Source organism: Amblyomma maculatum, chromosome 9, assembly GCF_055883805.1.
Source record: "Amblyomma maculatum isolate TAMU_Amacu chromosome 9, ASM5588380v1, whole genome shotgun sequence".
Lineage (NCBI taxonomy): Eukaryota > Metazoa > Arthropoda > Arachnida > Ixodida > Ixodidae > Amblyomma > Amblyomma maculatum.
Genome location: NC_139352.1, coordinates 12851904 through 12868248, shown reverse-complemented (window position 1 = coordinate 12868248; position 16345 = coordinate 12851904). Strand labels below are relative to the sequence as shown.

The window sequence follows — 16345 nt, the reverse complement described above, 5'->3', positions numbered from 1 at the left end:
GCAAGAGATACAAACAAAATTAGTATCGAGAATTGCCATGAAGGCAAGTGCTTGACGTCAGCTTCAGCTTTTTATGTTAAATTTCATGTAATTCAACACAACCTTATATGGCTGCATATTAATTTGGCAGACTAAGCATTCGAACAGACGGACGTATTTCAAGCTCCCGGCCTCGGCGGCCGCTTTTCGGTGGCGGCGAAAAGCAAGGCGCCCGTGTGCTGTGCGATGTCAGTGCACGTTAAAGAACCCCAGGTGATCGAAATTTCCGGAGTCCTCCACTACGGCTTCTCTCATAGCCTGAGGGAATCCTTAATGAGTTCATAATAAAAGTGAGAAGCAGATCATGCAGCCTGGTTACTTTTGGTAAAGAGGGTATGCTAAGTGGTAAGCGAAATAGTTTGACACCAGCCGGAACGCTGCAAAAAGAGCGATTGCATCAAAATTTTGATATGACAACACATACGTGTCACCGAGTTGGTTGTCACGTTACAACAACGACAACGCCTACGCTGGCTTTTCTGCCACGTGGTGCCCTCGCGCGATCGCGTAAAAGCGGGGTGTCCTTACTTGGCTTCCCTTTGCACAAGGCGAATCGCCTGTGTATTTCCCTAAGGTATTTCGTACTCACAGTGCAAGTCAGCTCTCCTTTGACGCGCTCCATGTCGCCAAGGATGGCGGAGAGTAGTGAGGATTTTCCGCAGCCGACGAAGCCGACGATTCCCACCAGGGAGCCAGGTTCGACGTTTAGTGTGATGTCCTGAAGGTGTGCTTCTGTCGCCTTTTTTGACTGGTGGTTCCAGGTGAATGAACACTTCGTCATTCTTATAATTCCTGTCCGAAAAAAAAAATCATCGCCAGGTTTCGACAATCTTGGGCGACCGTCAAATAATAAAAGGAAAAGCTCCACAAAGAACAGCATTGAAACTTCGGTAAAAGGAGTGCCTCATAGAGGTAATTTGGTAGCGCTGGCCGCGTTGCTTTCTGTTTGTAATCATTTTCTTCTTGTACTGAAACTTTAAGTAGGAGATTGGGTGAATATTGATACGAGGATGTGCAGATAATGTACTTTTCTTTTATAACTTGGACACGAAAATGTGCAGTTTGATATGTTCTACCTGTCTCCGGTAGCTATGTGACGTCGTTTCGTTTTGGTTCTTGAACTTGCCCAGATGTTCTTACTTTCTTCTGCTCGCTTCGTATACCTTTGCATTCGGGCCGGTGCAGAACATTAGTATTCGTTTTAGTTAAGCATTCTTAGTTTTCGTGTTTTTTTAAACATAAAGGTTTCGTTGAAACAATATTTACCATTATAGTGCTTTCTCTTTCACGGGCAAAAACACATTATATTACAAAAAATCAAAATGGTTAGGTCTGGTTTGGGTTTAGGGTTTCACGCCACAAAGCGAATCAGATATGAGAGACGCTGTATCAGAGGCCTCCAGAAGTTTCGACCACCTAGGTTTTTTAACCTGCGTTGATATCGCACACTACTCTAGAACCTTAAAGAAAAAATATGGGCGTCAACAGAGAGCAATATGCTTGCCTATGCTTAGGCTCGAGTTGAAAGTAAAGACATGGCTTTTGCACATAGTAGTTGACTCTATGTTTTCAGCTTTAATTATGCCATAGGGGAATCGCTTCACGTATGAGCACCCCTTTCCTCTCATCGAAAATTCTCATTCGGGTGTAAAAGATTTCTAGTGGTATGACATCGCAACTTTCGAACGAACCTCTGTCCTAGCAACTCGCTGTTGTCGTTCGCCTCTACCAACTGCAAAGTTATCTGCATTCTTCATCATCATCATCATCATCATCATCATCATCATCATCATCATCATCATCATCTTCTTCTTTCTTTCTTTCTTTCTTTCTTTCTTTCTTTCTTTCTTTCTTTCCCTTCTTCCTGTTCTTCTTCTTCCTTTCCTTCTTTTTCTTCTTCGTACAGGCACGTGCTTTTCGGACAGGCACAAACAGGGGCGGCGAAATGGCGAGACTGCGGCCAATGTAGCTCTCGCTACAAGAACAAGCGTAGCAGAGTGCAAAATAACATAATGTGTCGCGATATAAGCTCTGCGGAACCGAAGTAGCTTAATTTATCACAGAACAGGATAAATGGCCAAACTGTCGGAAATACTTCTTTTATGCAGTGGGCGTACCCAAGCTGATGATGACGATGATATCAGAAGTAACTTGCGCAACGAGATGTTTCCTTGTAACACAAATTGCTTCTCAGAGAATATATAACATCAAACTCTGGTGACCTGCTTAAGCAGCTCTTCAAGCCAAATTCCAACGACGGCCTCCTTCAGTTCGCATTGCCGCTTCTCACTTCCACTTACTGTCTGTTTCGTAAGAGATACCCACTAAATCCTCCACTATTCTCGTGCAGTTCGCGAGAAGAACGAACACCTGCTTTTGGCAGCAATGTTGCGGCAGTGAAAACACAGCTGACACTGCAGCATCTCCGCTTTAGCAACTATCAAAACTAATGAGCCTACCATAAGAAAGCGCGACTTGTGGTGCTGGCCGTATCTCCCGACAATTTTTGCCGATATCTGCGTTCGATTCTGCGCGCCGGCCCTAACGGAATGCCGAGGTTACGTGTCACCTCGGCCGGCTGATTTCTCTTCATATGAAAAGTCAAACGCCGTCATACTCTGATGTTCGCCACCCTGTGCACAATGTTTTGCCTAGTATCGCTTTTTTTTATAACCAGTAATACCGCTGCTACCTTCGGTTCTAAAATGTCAACCCTTGTTGGAATAGCAAAACGGGTGACCTGTTTGAGAAAGACTTCCAAACTAAAGTGACCAGTGTTATCTTTATAATAATAATTTAGTGTATAAGACAAATGTTCGCTCTTAATTGTTATTTACCAATTAAGAACTAGTGCAAAAATACATACATGAGCTGTATGATAGCCTTAACTATCTGAAAAATATTGTTGTCTTTGTAGAAGAAAGGATTACTAACTAATAAGCCGCCACAGAGCCTTAACTTCAAGCAGTGACGCTTTAGAGAACAATATACGAGGGTAATCCGAAAATTAAGGTCTCCAAATGGCTGCGGCCGCAGGAAAACTATTTGCGTGGCTGCTCGCCATAGTGCTGTGTTCATTGTTCCTCGTCTACAAAACAAGCCATGACTCAGCGTGAAAGGAATTGTCAGTCTTGGCCCGGCAGCCATTTCGAATGGTGCTCCCGTTTGTCGCTAGTGCCAGGTGCTAAGTTCGCGCAGTTATTCGATTTTCGAACGCAAAAGGCGTTCAACCAATCGAAATTCATCGCCAGCTGACAGAAGTGTACGAAGAGTCGTGCATGAAAGTTAAAAACGTTCGCGAGTGGTGTAGGGAGTTCGCAGCTGGTCGCACTGAAATTCACGACGAAGAAATAAGCAGGAGACCGTCAATTTCTGATGAAACAGTCGTGAAGGTCGAAAAATGGTGCGGAAAGATCGGAGGATCACGCTCGACGAACTCTGCATATTGGTTTCTGGCGTTTCTAGAAGCACTACTTGTAGCATGTTGACAGCAAAGTTTAAATGTCGGAAGGTGCGCGTAAGATGGGTTCTGCGAAATGCTCACAGACGACCATCAACGGCAACGCGTTGACTCCTCCCGCGAATTTCTTTAGCGTTATGCAGATAAAAAGGACACCTTTTTGGACTTCATTGTTACGGGTGACCAAACCTGGGCCTTCCTATCACACCTGAGACCAAGAATAAAGTGAGTGGCGGCATTCCTCTTCACCCAAGCCGCAAAATTTCAAACGATCACAGTCTGTCGGCAAAGTCATGGCAACTGTGTTTTGGGATGCATGGTGGCGAGTTGGTATGATGTGGGCATACAAACACTGCCCCAGTGTCTGCAAAAATGCACAGACCTCAATGCCGAATATGAGGAAAAATAGAATGGTCTGCCTCTTAAGTGGTTTTTAAATTGCTTAAAACAAACATTTTTTTCGATTGATAAAACAACTGGAGACCATAATATTGGTTGGTTGGTTTGTGGGGTTTAACGTCCCAAAGCAACTCAGGCTATGAGAGACGCTGTAGTGGAGGACTCCGGAAATTTCGACCACCTGGGGTTCTTTAACCTGCCCTGACATCGCACAGCACACGGGCGCCTTGCTTTTCGCCTCCATCGAAAAGCTGCCGCCGAGGCCGGGATTCGATCCCGCGTCCTTGGGAACAGTAGTCGAGCGCCGTAACCACTGCACCACCCCGGCGGGGTAATAATGTTGGGATGACCCTCGTAAACCAGCCAATTGAATCAAGGGTGTTTCTTTACTCTGCGAAAAGAGTGCATGGTCACCCTTGAGACCATATTCTAATAGGGACTATTATGCCCAAATTATGCTTTGGTGAGCTGTATCGGCTGTAGGGGGAACGCTATAAATTACAGCAGTTATTCTTGGTGAAATTAAATGAAAATGAGTTCTACAGTGGCACAGAAATTTTCGATCGAGTCTTCGAGCTGGTATGAGCTGGACTACAAGCTGACAGATGGTGCTGATGCAGGCGCAATCACTGTTCCTGAAGCTCTGGGGTTTAGAGATAACAGTGGCCGGGTGAATAAACCGGCGGTGGAAACTAGCAAAAAACGGCTGGAAGATTGGTGGCTTAAAAGCAGAGAAGTGACATAATGTTAGTAATGTAGGAGCAAAATTTAATAAATAGAATGATGGTTTAGTTAACCATTTTAAATCAATAATTAAGATATATGGAGAAAAATGAGCATGATAGCTACTGCTACCACCCCGTTTCAAAGGGGACGCTCCTATATTCCATCCATCCATCCATCCATCCATCCATCCATGACACAAGATCACTTACTGTAGGATAAAGAATATTCAAAATAGCATCCAATGAAGATAGCTTCTGGCGTTCCATAACGTGATGGCTATACGGAAGCAGTGTAGTTGCAAGTCCCTACTCTAGTCACAATCCAAATAGCTCGTTTAATAATCTGCGGGCAGTGTAGCTCCATTGCATTCCCCTCTGACGCCAGCAAATCTTCCCCTCCAAAACGAAAATAGGTTCTATTCCTTGCATTACTACATATATAGGGTGCTTTGAATCAAATGGATATGAAGAATATCGAAGCATACCATTTTTGTTGGACACTGAAAGATTTTTCTTTTTCGTTTCTTCCTCCAGTTCCTCCTCGTTGCAAAAGCCGGCAACACGTTTGAGGGCGACGAGGGCCTGTAAAGTAAACAGTCAGCATCTTAGATGCTCTCGTTTTTTTGTTTCGTTTTTCTTTTACATTTTTGCGTCGTTCGAAAGCAAGTTTTGTATTAGTTACATTCCAGAGTGAGACATAACCAAGAGGTATTGTTATTTATACAAATAATGCTTTTTTTACCTCCTTTTCCATTCAACTATTAAAATGAAGTGTGTAGCGCTTTACCTTGTGACCGAACCGAATTTGCAGACATCATCTCTTCCGCGTCTAACACGAAGTCCAACGCGGATGCGCACCAGAAGTGGAGCAAAGGAAACAGAGGACATTCTTTTTCAGCTGCTTCGTAGCATCTTAATGCTTAGCAGTGTAGACTGAGACTGAATAGCGTTATTTATTTTGAAGGAGCTCGTTCTGGTAGTGCACTGCACATCGCACTGTAAAGTTAAACCTTTTTGAACACTAACTTTGCCTAAGCACATTTCGGCAAATGCTTGGCATTGGTTCGCCCACTTGACGCTTCGCATAAAAATAATAATACAAATGCATACGTAGTTAAAATTAAACACGGCAGCTTTTGCGTTGCCAAGACTGCTCAACGCCCACTCTTCACTGAACGTTTCTCGCCAGCATAACTGAATGCACAAGTCACTGATTATTCAAGCCTACGTTAAAATTCGTTTTGGTTGGTTGGTTGGTTTGTGGGGTTTACGTCCCAAAGCGACTAAGGCTATGAGAGACGCCGTAGTGGAGGACTCCGGAAATTTCGACCACCTGGGGTTCTTTAACGTGCACTGACATCGCACAGCACACGGACGCCACTTCGTTTCGCCTTTCTTTCAAACCGTCCACACTGGGCTTGGCCCAGCATCCTCGGTAGTTCAATGTTGCTGTCATCACAACGACGGGGTCCGAAGAAATCTGTGCCAGCAAATCTTCGTTGGAATACTTTGCCTTCTTGGCGAAGTGCGCGTCTGTCAATGCAACCCGAGTGCCCACCACCTGAACATCCAGTATCACCGCCTGGCTCCCCCTTGTGAGTACCAGGTCGGGGATCTGTTTGCCCAAACTGGTGGTGAACACCGGTTCCACTCGGACACACCAATCCTTGTCTTGGAGTCTTCGAGCTAGATAACGAACCATCACGTCATGGCGCCGTCGTCTCGCGCTGTGGGTTCTCTCGCAGCTCTGCAGGATATGACCCAGCCACTCCGGAGAGTTGCACCCTGCCCGGCAGGTCTTGTCTACTGGGCGTCCTCGCTTCGTTCTCACCAAACAAGGCAGAGCATTAAGACGCAACTTCATGATGTTCACGAACTCCCTTCCAGAGAGCAGGGAAGTTCCCTCAGCTGACCACTTCATGGCCGCCGGCATGTTTCTTGCTTCGCGAAGTCCATGGCCATCCACACTCCGGTGTAGCAGGTTTGCCCAGAATCGCTTCTCCTTCTTTGCTGTTCCAACGTCTTCTCCACGGTAGAAAGTCAGCTCCCTGGCTCTCCTCAGCCGGGAGGCCACCAGCTCCATCTCCAGGACCCTTCTGCACGCCGGAAGGGTAGAATCCGACAATTTTTCTAGCCGACGAACTTGCAGACCCGGGATGGTCGTACGGAGGCTTGGAATGCCCAGGCCCCCCTCGGCCACTTTCTTCGGGCCAACCTCTCTGCCTTTTCCTATCAATAAATCCATCTATCTATCTATCGTTTCGCCTCCATCGAAACGCAGCCACCGAGGTCGGCTGCGTTTCGATGGAGGCGAAACGGAGTGGCGTCCGTGTGCTGTGCGATGTCAGTGCACGTTAAAGAACCCCAGGTGGTCGAAATTTCCGGAGTCCTCCACTACGGCGTCTCTCATAGCCTTAGTCGCTTTGGGACGTAAACCCCACAAACCAACCAACCAACCAAAACGAATTTTAACGTAGGCTTGAATAATCAGTGACTTTGCTGTTTGGGTGTTTGTTTTTTCGTGCATAATAGCTGACAGTTTATTTATATTGAAAACAGATTATTGCAGTGTGAAATAAAAATTTATATGGTACTATAATGCAGTGCTGTACCTTTAAAATTTTTCAGTGGCCCTGTGGGCTGCAATTTGAGCCTGTCGTTCGTTTTGCGAGGATTGAAGTGCATGACCAACGCGAAAACAATATATAAAATAAATAACTGGTTCACAGGAAGGGAAAGGCGCAGTATCTGTGACACAATTGTTTCTGTGGACACATGAGTCGCGCCGTAAGAGAAGGAAGGAAGGTGGGGGTGAAAGTGGAAAGAGAGAAAGTGGAGCCGTAGTGGAGGGCTACGGAGTAATTTCGACCACCTGGGGATCTTTAACGTGCGCTGACATCGCACAGCACACGGACGCCTCTTCGTTTCGCCTTCATCGAAACACAGCCGCCGCGTTCGGGATCGAACTCGGGTACTCCGGCACAGTAGTCGGGCGGCTTACCACTGCACCACCCCGGCGGTGTGCCGAAACAAAACAACCATACAACTATTTCCGCAATTCTATTCATTATACTACGCAGTAAATAAACTGAATTAGTGAGCTAGGTATTCGGTACCGAAATAATACGATATAAGCAAAGTAAAGCAGCCGTAGTAATATACTTGCCCATAAGTTACTTTCCTGGATAGCTCATCCATTATTTGTCGAGCAGCTGTCCCATAAAAGGTAACTTCATGTTCGCGACTACGCTAGAAACAGCACCTAATGAAAATATGCTCTAGCAAGACTGGTACTGATATCGTGTAAATAAATGAACGAGCAGTGGTTTTCACGCTTAAGCAGACTTGGGAAACAAAAATTTCGGTGGTAGACCAAGACTGTCTAGGCGGTCAGTCAAATTGATTTTGGACGTGCTATACCACAACTTCCGAATTTTACATTTTGAAACGCGCAGTAGCATTTGGGCTCGGCCACCAGGATGTTGGCTTGGGCCAGTCCATAAAGCATACCTTTCCTCACCTTTACGTACATTAAGAAGGCAATACAACAATGGTGTGTTCGAATCCATTGCGCACGCAAAGTAGTTGATGAAAGCGACAACATGCTGTGCGCAGCTTGAGAAGGTGACTGTAAGCTCATGTGGTTGGCTATGGGGTTGTTACGAGGCTCCGTGCTTGCTTCCAAAGAGAAATACCAGGTTTCGAATCCCTTCCGCTCAGATTTTCATGCGTTTGAATGTTGTTGTACTGGTGCTAAGCTAGGCTGACGAGGTGACCTAAAGACAAGAAACACACAACTCTTGTTTAGCCACTTGTGGAGTAGCGCCTTCGCAATAACTTACGTACTTAGTAACTCGCGTACTTAAGACATGTACTTAGCAACTTTCATCACTTTACTATTGCCCAAAGCACACGGAGAGTAAAATGAACGCTGCCATTTTGAGAGCGTTGTAGCGCCATCTGTAGCAATCGCAGCGAAACGAACGGCCTTGGACAGCAATTGAGGCGGCCATGGATATACGCAGCTCTCGCCCTTTGGCGTTCGTTTGGTGTTATCGGCACTGTCCGCTCGTAAAATTGCCAAAAGTGCATTTTGAAATCTCGACAAGTCTGTTCTGTACAGCGTCAATAAGTGGAGCGAATGGTTCTGGCAAGAGCATGATACCAATTTAGGCAAAAATAGTGTGGCTCCGATGTTCCCAATTTTATCTCCATACCCAGTAATAATACACGTACTAGCAAAACTCTTGCAGCAAGCAATGTATTTTACCTTTCTGTGGTGTCTGTAAATATCTGCCGCACCTGTTAATGCTTAATGTTAAGACTGATGAAGATATTTCGCGGAAAACTAAATTACGTCGGAGTGAACACGCACATCATCATCATCAGCAGCAGCCGGACTATACCCATTGCAGGGCGAAGGCCTCTCCCATATTCCTCCAATTAACCCGGCCCTGTGCTTGCTGCATCCACTTAACCCCTGCGAATTTCTTAACCTCATCCGCCCACCTAACTTTCTACCACCACCTGCTACGCTTTAGTTCCCTTAGAATCCAGTTTGTTACCTTTAAGCGACCGTCTACTATACTCTCTTCGCAATGCCCATTTCTTCTTCTTGATTTCCACTAGAATGTCAATAACTTGAGTTATTTCTCTGACTCACTCTGCGCGCTTTCTATCTCTACGTTACCCCTATCATATTTCGTTCCATAGCCCTCTGCGTTGTCCTCAACTTAAGTAGAACTCTCTTGGTTAGCCTCCACGTTTCAGCCCCATAGGTGAGTACAGGTAAGATGCAACTGTTGTATACTTTCCTCTTGAGCGATACCGGTAAGCTGCTAGTCATAATCTGCGAGTACCTGCCAAATTCACTCCATCCCAATCTTATTGTCCTTAATATTTTCCTTTCATGGTCCGAATCCGCGGTTACTATACCTGTACTAAGCAGACATATTCGCATATCCCATCCAGTGCTTCGCTACCTATTGTGAACTGCTGTTCCTTCCCGAGGCTGTTGAACATTACCTTAGTCTTCTGCATATTAACTTTCAAGCCTACCTTTCTGCTTTTCCTGTCTAGGTCATCAATCATTTTTTTTTCAGTTCATTCCCTGAGCTAATTAGCAAGGCAATGTCAATACCGAATTGCCATCTACCCTTATCCCTAACTGCTCCCATTCTAAGTCTATGAATACATCCTCTGAGCAAGCTGTGAACAGTATTATGAGGAGATCGTGTCTACTTGCCTAACACCTTTCTTTATAGGAATTCTGTTACTTTCTTTATGCAGGACTATGGTTGCTGTGCAGCCACTATATATATCTTCCAGTACTTTCACGTACGGCTCGTCTACACCCTGATTTCGCAATGCGTGCATGACCGTTGAGGTTTCTTCTGAGTCAAATCCTTTTTCGTAATCAATGAATACTATGTATAAGGGCTGGTTATATTCCGAGCATTTTCACTGCACTGTAATTACTGTTTATTTTTTGCCTGTTTTGTTAAACTACATAGTTTGTATTCCCACCCTACTAAAATCCCAACACTGGGATTGCAGTATCAATAAATAAATAAATAAATAAATAAATAAATAAATAAATAAATAAATAAATAAATAAATAAATAAATAAATAAATAAATAAATAAATAAATAAATAAATAAATAAATTTTTTCTATCACCTGGTTGATGGTATGGATATGATCGATAGAAGAGTACCCTTTCCGAAAACTTGCTTGATCTTTTGCAATGCAAATCTGTTTGGTAGTGCGAAAACATGCTATGAAATGAGTAATTTAAAAAAGAAATTGAAAGCACCATACAGTCCACTATGACTTCTTAGCAACGCAATGGGTTTTGTCCCGGCTAGTTCCTAGCCTCCTTAGATAAACAATGATTAAGTTGGCTACCAACGAAGCTGATAGGACAGGTGAAAAGGAGCAGTCCGAACTAAAAACTCAGCCCTGACAAGGTGCAAGCCAAATACTTCCAGTGCAGAAAACGTTTTCTTTTAGGAGGAAGCATCGCGTGCTTGATGGTTGTTTACCTGTTGCAAATTTCTGAGCATTTGGCCACACCCGCTCATTGTCAGGTCAGTCATGCCGATCAAAGAAACGCAGGTGAAAGACAAGGCCGGGGTCAGGACCACTTGAGGCTCCAAAAATTGTAGCGCCGCAAAGAAGATAATTGTGAGCTGCAAGAGAAACGTGACAACGATGCGTCAGTGTGGAAGCTACCATAAAATTGTAAACCGTAAATTGTTCAGAATATGTTTAGGAATCGTAAAATTGTTCAGCAAATGGTTGCGTTCGCTTCGACTTCCAGCAGAGCCCACGACAATTCTGCCGACAGTTTATGAAGTTTGTTAATCTCAACGCGATTTGAAGCGACCGATACCTTGTTCGGAGAACCACCGACAATGTCAGGGTTTTGGGAGAGCCTAACAGTTCTCAGTGTAATCGTAGTAATCCCGAGGCAAATTGTTAATATATTTTTAGACTTCGGAACTGCATATGTCAAAGCTGCACCGGAGCTGACGAGATGATCAGTAAACTGGCAAAACAAATTAAAATGACAGTTGCTATAACACGCACTTCTACGCACACGCCACTTCTACATGTATCCTTTTATTCTAAAATAAAAAAAAAGACGCAAGAAACAGAGGCGATTTCTGCTTTCCGTGCCTGCTCATCGTCTATTTACCACAACTAATTCAAAATTATTTAACTTTCATATAGCGACGCCTGGTAAGACCATATTTCTCACTTCCAAGGGGCCGGTGTCCTAGGCCTAAGACAGCAGCAGCAGCCCTTCGCGCTAATTAGTCAGAACGAATTGACGCCACCCGCTGTGTACTACTTGCAGCGCGCCACCAAGGCCACTGCTCATGATGTCGTCACAATTACTAGTCTAGCCAGTATGCGCGGCACTTTAAAGTGCCACGCTTACTGGTAAAATTAACAATCACTGATTGCTCTGAACAAAATGGTCGCAAATAACATTACGAGGCATTGACCCCGATTCTACGGTTTCTTTATGGCAAATGTGGAGGAATAGACCCACCAGGCATCTTAATTAATACCAAAATTTAATAAACTCTGAACCTTGCACCTGTGTTTCGCACCACCTCCACTATAATTGTCTTTGCGACAACAAGAAACATCCGGCGATTACAGTTCGCTGATAAGCTCAGGATTTGATGGTTTCGGGTATCAATGAACTCACGCCATCATTATCTTTTTTGTTCAAGAGATCACACGTTCCCACTGACAAAATCAGATAGATGCGGTCTGCCTTTCCCTGCCTTGGTCGCAACCTAATAAAATCATTTCTATGTTATTGTATTACGCCATAGGGTTTTTGGTATCTGAAAGGAAGGCGTCATGAGCGCTTGCATGACATAGGACCTATTTTATGTCCAAATTGTCTGAGCAGCAAAGGCGTAGACGTAGAACGTATTTAGTCCCAAAAATGCAGCGTGCTCGTCTTCACATGCTGCCCTCGTTATGCGCTGCATTTCATGAATGTTTTGAAAACAACGCAAACTCATCAAGATAGCTTTCGAGCTCCCGGGTGAAGTTTCCTTTTATTTCACAAAGTTTAATAAAATTAAAAAAATAAATATTTTGACTCGCCTTAAAATTTGCACCATATGGCACGCTTCTAATTAATGATGCCTTATGGCTTCAGAACGCGTTAGGAAAATGTCCTGAAGCCGTCAATCTATTATTAGTCCGGTAGGAGTAATACAAAATACTGTTCAATCTGTGATGTTAAATAAAGCAATTATGAAAAGTTTGCATCATGTAGAAAGAAATGATTTATTTATCATCATTATGAGCTGGTTTAAACCCACTTCAGAGGTACGGCCTCTCACAAATCCCTCCAGATAATCCGGCCCTGTACTAGCTGCATCCATATAACCTCAGTAAACGTACTTTTCTCATGCACCCACTTACCTTTCTGCCGCCCTCATCTGCGCTTGCTCCCTTCGAATACAATTTGGCCTTCCCGTTAAACATCCCGCCCAAGCCTATACCGATTGTTCCTAATTTCTACTAGAATTTCATTAAATGGCGTTTCTTACCTAACCCACAATGCATGCTTCTTGTCTCTTAACGTACACCTAAGACTGTATTATTCACAACGACCTATTTTTTATATTTAAGTAATACTTTTTTTTTGTAGCATGTTTCTGCTGTTCCCTCGCTACAAGGCACGGCACAGTATTAAATATATTTGCTGAAAAAAACTTTGTTTCCTCAGTACAAGTGCACTGTAAAGGATCTACTCGGAAAAGAAAAAATAAGTTAGAATATTGTCTATTACCTTTACCGCACAGAGAGAAGTGGAGGAAAATCTGAAACAATTCGTTTCATAAATACGATTTTTGCCTCTAAATGCATTAAAGACAAAACACGTTACATATTCACATTTATCTGCATGTATGCGCGGCATGGCAGCGAAGAAATCGTCCTGAATTTATTTCGCAAATATTCGTTTACTACAGGAAATAATTGTTCTTATATTTCGAGTGATGGATGGCGTACTGCTTGTTAATGCAGTAGGCGGCGCGCACTGTGTTTTGTTGGTGTGTTTTTTTTTTCGGTGCAGTGCCTACCACAGAGCTGGACGAGCTGTACACTGAGTCCGTTACAGCGTCCAGCATGTTCACCCGGAGCAGCCACTTCTGTTCGACCAGGCGCGCGCGGAGAACGCGCTCCTGCAGGGCGTCTTCCCAGGCGTACATTTTCACCACCCGAACAGTGGACAGTAGGTCCGAGATGGTTTTGAGTCGCTCCTCGCGAGCAGCTTGAGTTCGAATCTGCGGAGAGGTGTTCACAAAAACGAATTGGTGGGCAATGGTATCTAATGATTGCGTTTAAGAATCGTAAAAAAACACTCAGGCTGCTTCCAAATACTCTAGCAAGGTGAACGAACGGATAATTAAATAACGGTTCTTCTAACATTGCATTTTATGAAGCGTTAACTGGACAAAGGACACGAACACAGGAAAGAGGGACAGAGAGAGTGCCTGCTGCCATAGGCCAGAGTGATAATGTTTTGGCCTTTGGAACATCATCATTCCGTATTTTTGATTTTCTTGTTGCAATATTTTAACTCTGATAAGCACCGGCGTATAAAATCTGGTATCTTCCGCTGTAAACTTAAGATATGTTAGTAAGGTTGAAAGTTGGGCGAGTTGAATCTGGTTCATTTTGAAGGTAGCGCGAAAAACGAGGACCAAGAGTAGTTGTGTCCTTCTACTCTTGGTCCTCGTTTTTCGCGCTACCTTCAAAATGATTAAGATATGTTAGGCACTCTTTCTGTCTTTTATCGTGTGTTCGTTTCCTTTGCGTCTTATACCAATGTCTACCATTCCGTGTGCAGGTCCTTGACGGACGTGAACCGCTCTCCTGTGATATCGTTTTCGTAAAAGATGACGCCTAGTGTAATTACAGGGTTCTTCTTGTTCTGTGCATTCACAAAACCGCATATTGTTTGTAGCTTTCCGCATTAACGCGGATCTTCCCGCAAATAATCCAAGGACCATGAGTTCGAGTAATGATAAAGGCAAAGGTAAAGGGATGCTAAGATGGTATTCTATCTGTTAGGCATGGCTGACCAGACTGATAGATGCTTTCTGCTGAGTACTGGGATAACTGCCCCGTTGCCCTGCAGAATCCCTCACTTACTGCAGCCTTCGAAGTATTGGCGACAAACCCAGCGCTCCTCATCGCCACTTTTAAGGTGTTTATATAGCAGAGCATCTTTCACCCTGCAGACTTTAATCCTAGAGGCTAATAAAACAACCAATCGGGTTCCTTCGTGTGTGATAACAATTGATAGAGCCCATGTGCTTGGCGATAAAGATGTACATTAAGCCGGTCTTTCACGCTAGAAATACTGCAGAGCCCTCGACCCCACTTAGAACGTCATGGGAACCTACTTTTGACGCTTATTGAGCAATACGTACTTTACGCTTTACAAAAAAAAAAAAAAAAAAAAGAAAACTACAGCGTATGTCAAAAATAGAAATATTATAGTGAACAGAATGATTGGATATCTCTATAGAGCCACAAAATCCGAAATCTGGCTTAATGCGCGTAGTTCATTGTAATTGTCCTAACAAGCAGCGCAATGGATCAGAAGAAAAGTGTTACAAAGATACCATTTCTTGGCAGTGAATTTGTTCGCCAATAATTTTGTTTACTTCTGTTTATACAGCTCATAGATTGCAAGACTATAATATACGCGATGTGCATGTGCTGATCAACAAATGGGCCCAAAACTGGTAATCATTTGCAAGAGCATATCATAAATAATCAATATTATACGATTTGGAATACGGAATAAGAAGGCGCAATAGCTGTCAGAATTTTCGGTCGGCACCTACACTTACATTCATGGCATGTCATATGAGGACGTACATATATCATTGCTTCGAATTCATCTCGGAAATCTGCGTTCAGTTTGACTAGCATATTGTGCTAAGTAGTAAGAAAAAATGGTACGACACAGCCCTGAAGGCTGCACAAGAAAAGCGTTTGTCACAATTTCGAGACAAAACGCTCGGATATATAACCGGCCCTTATACATAGCATTCATTAAGAAAAAACCATTTGACTCAATCGAAAACTCGCAGATATGCAGGCATTGCGAAATCAGGTTGTAGAATGAGCCATATGTGAAAGTACTAAGAGATATCTGTAGTGGCTGTACAGCATAGTGCTGCATAAAGAAAGTAACAATATTCTGACGACGATGATGATGATGATGATGATACGAAATCAAATGCGTGTTCTTCGAACCTGTTTACCACACGTCCTTGAAACTTTCCTCTCAACCTAGGGTACAGAGATGGTTGTTTGCCCTAACGAGCTCAATACGCTGTCGCATCAAATGTAGAAGAGCATTCAAGAGAATATATGTTCGGAGTATTCCGCATAAATTCACTAGAAGAGGTTAGTACCTGGCACTAAACAATAGCATGTCTGACCAAACGACTAGAATTTGTTGCAAAGAGGTGTTCTTTGCCGCTTTTTTTTTCTTCGAATACTGAAGCTGTTATTGGACAATGAAGTGGGCCTCATAGCTCCGTTGGACGCTTACACACACGCTTCAACTTGTTCTGACCCTGGTACCTCGTTTTCGTCAAGAAACGTCTGGGATGCCACTCACCCAGATCCGCTTCTGCAAGGGAGCCACGATGAAGGGCAGGCTGATAACGAGTAGCATCCAAGCAGCGCAACAGAGTGCTGGAACAGCGCCCACCCTTATGGCCAACATCCAAAGGATGAAGGGAAGCGTTAAGAAGCCCACCATAGGCACGCATGCTGCAAAAACGAGGCCGCAGATCTGCATGCAGTCGACGCCCAGCATGGACAAGACGCGCCCAGTAGGGTAGAGAGCCCGAGTGCGCGATGTCATTCCAGTAACCTGCCAGAGGATAAGATCGATTTGAGTGAATTTACGTTAGTGTTGACGATTTTTAGGCACAGCAGTTCACGCGGATAATTTAGTTGTTTTTCTTTGCGAGCACATTATACCTTTTTTAGGGTGCTGGGAAGTAGTATGCTCATAACATCACTCAAGCTCAGCATCGGAATTGTGGGTCCCTTCGATTTGATTGAATAATAAGTCTCGTAACATCATTATTGCGAATCATGTCATCAAGCGTTGTCATGTCAACGTACACCTATCAACCTGTAGCCCTTCACCCCC

At 43.9% G+C, this 16345-nt stretch overlaps 1 protein-coding gene across 1 annotated transcript in view; it reads right to left on the bottom strand.

Annotated features, from left to right (window-relative positions):
- Nucleotides 1-16345, bottom strand: part of LOC146178341 (ATP-binding cassette sub-family C member 2-like) — a 116199-nt gene that overhangs the window by 38387 nt on the left and 61467 nt on the right. Inside the window, exons 10-14 of the mRNA XM_084579678.1 lie at nt 15803-16060; nt 13242-13445; nt 10668-10814; nt 5109-5205; nt 629-831 (exon numbers count right to left, since the gene is read on the bottom strand). Coding sequence (XP_084435804.1) covers nt 629-831; nt 5109-5205; nt 10668-10814; nt 13242-13445; nt 15803-16060 — 909 coding nt within the window. The remainder of the gene's footprint in view (nt 1-628; nt 832-5108; nt 5206-10667; nt 10815-13241; nt 13446-15802; nt 16061-16345) is intronic.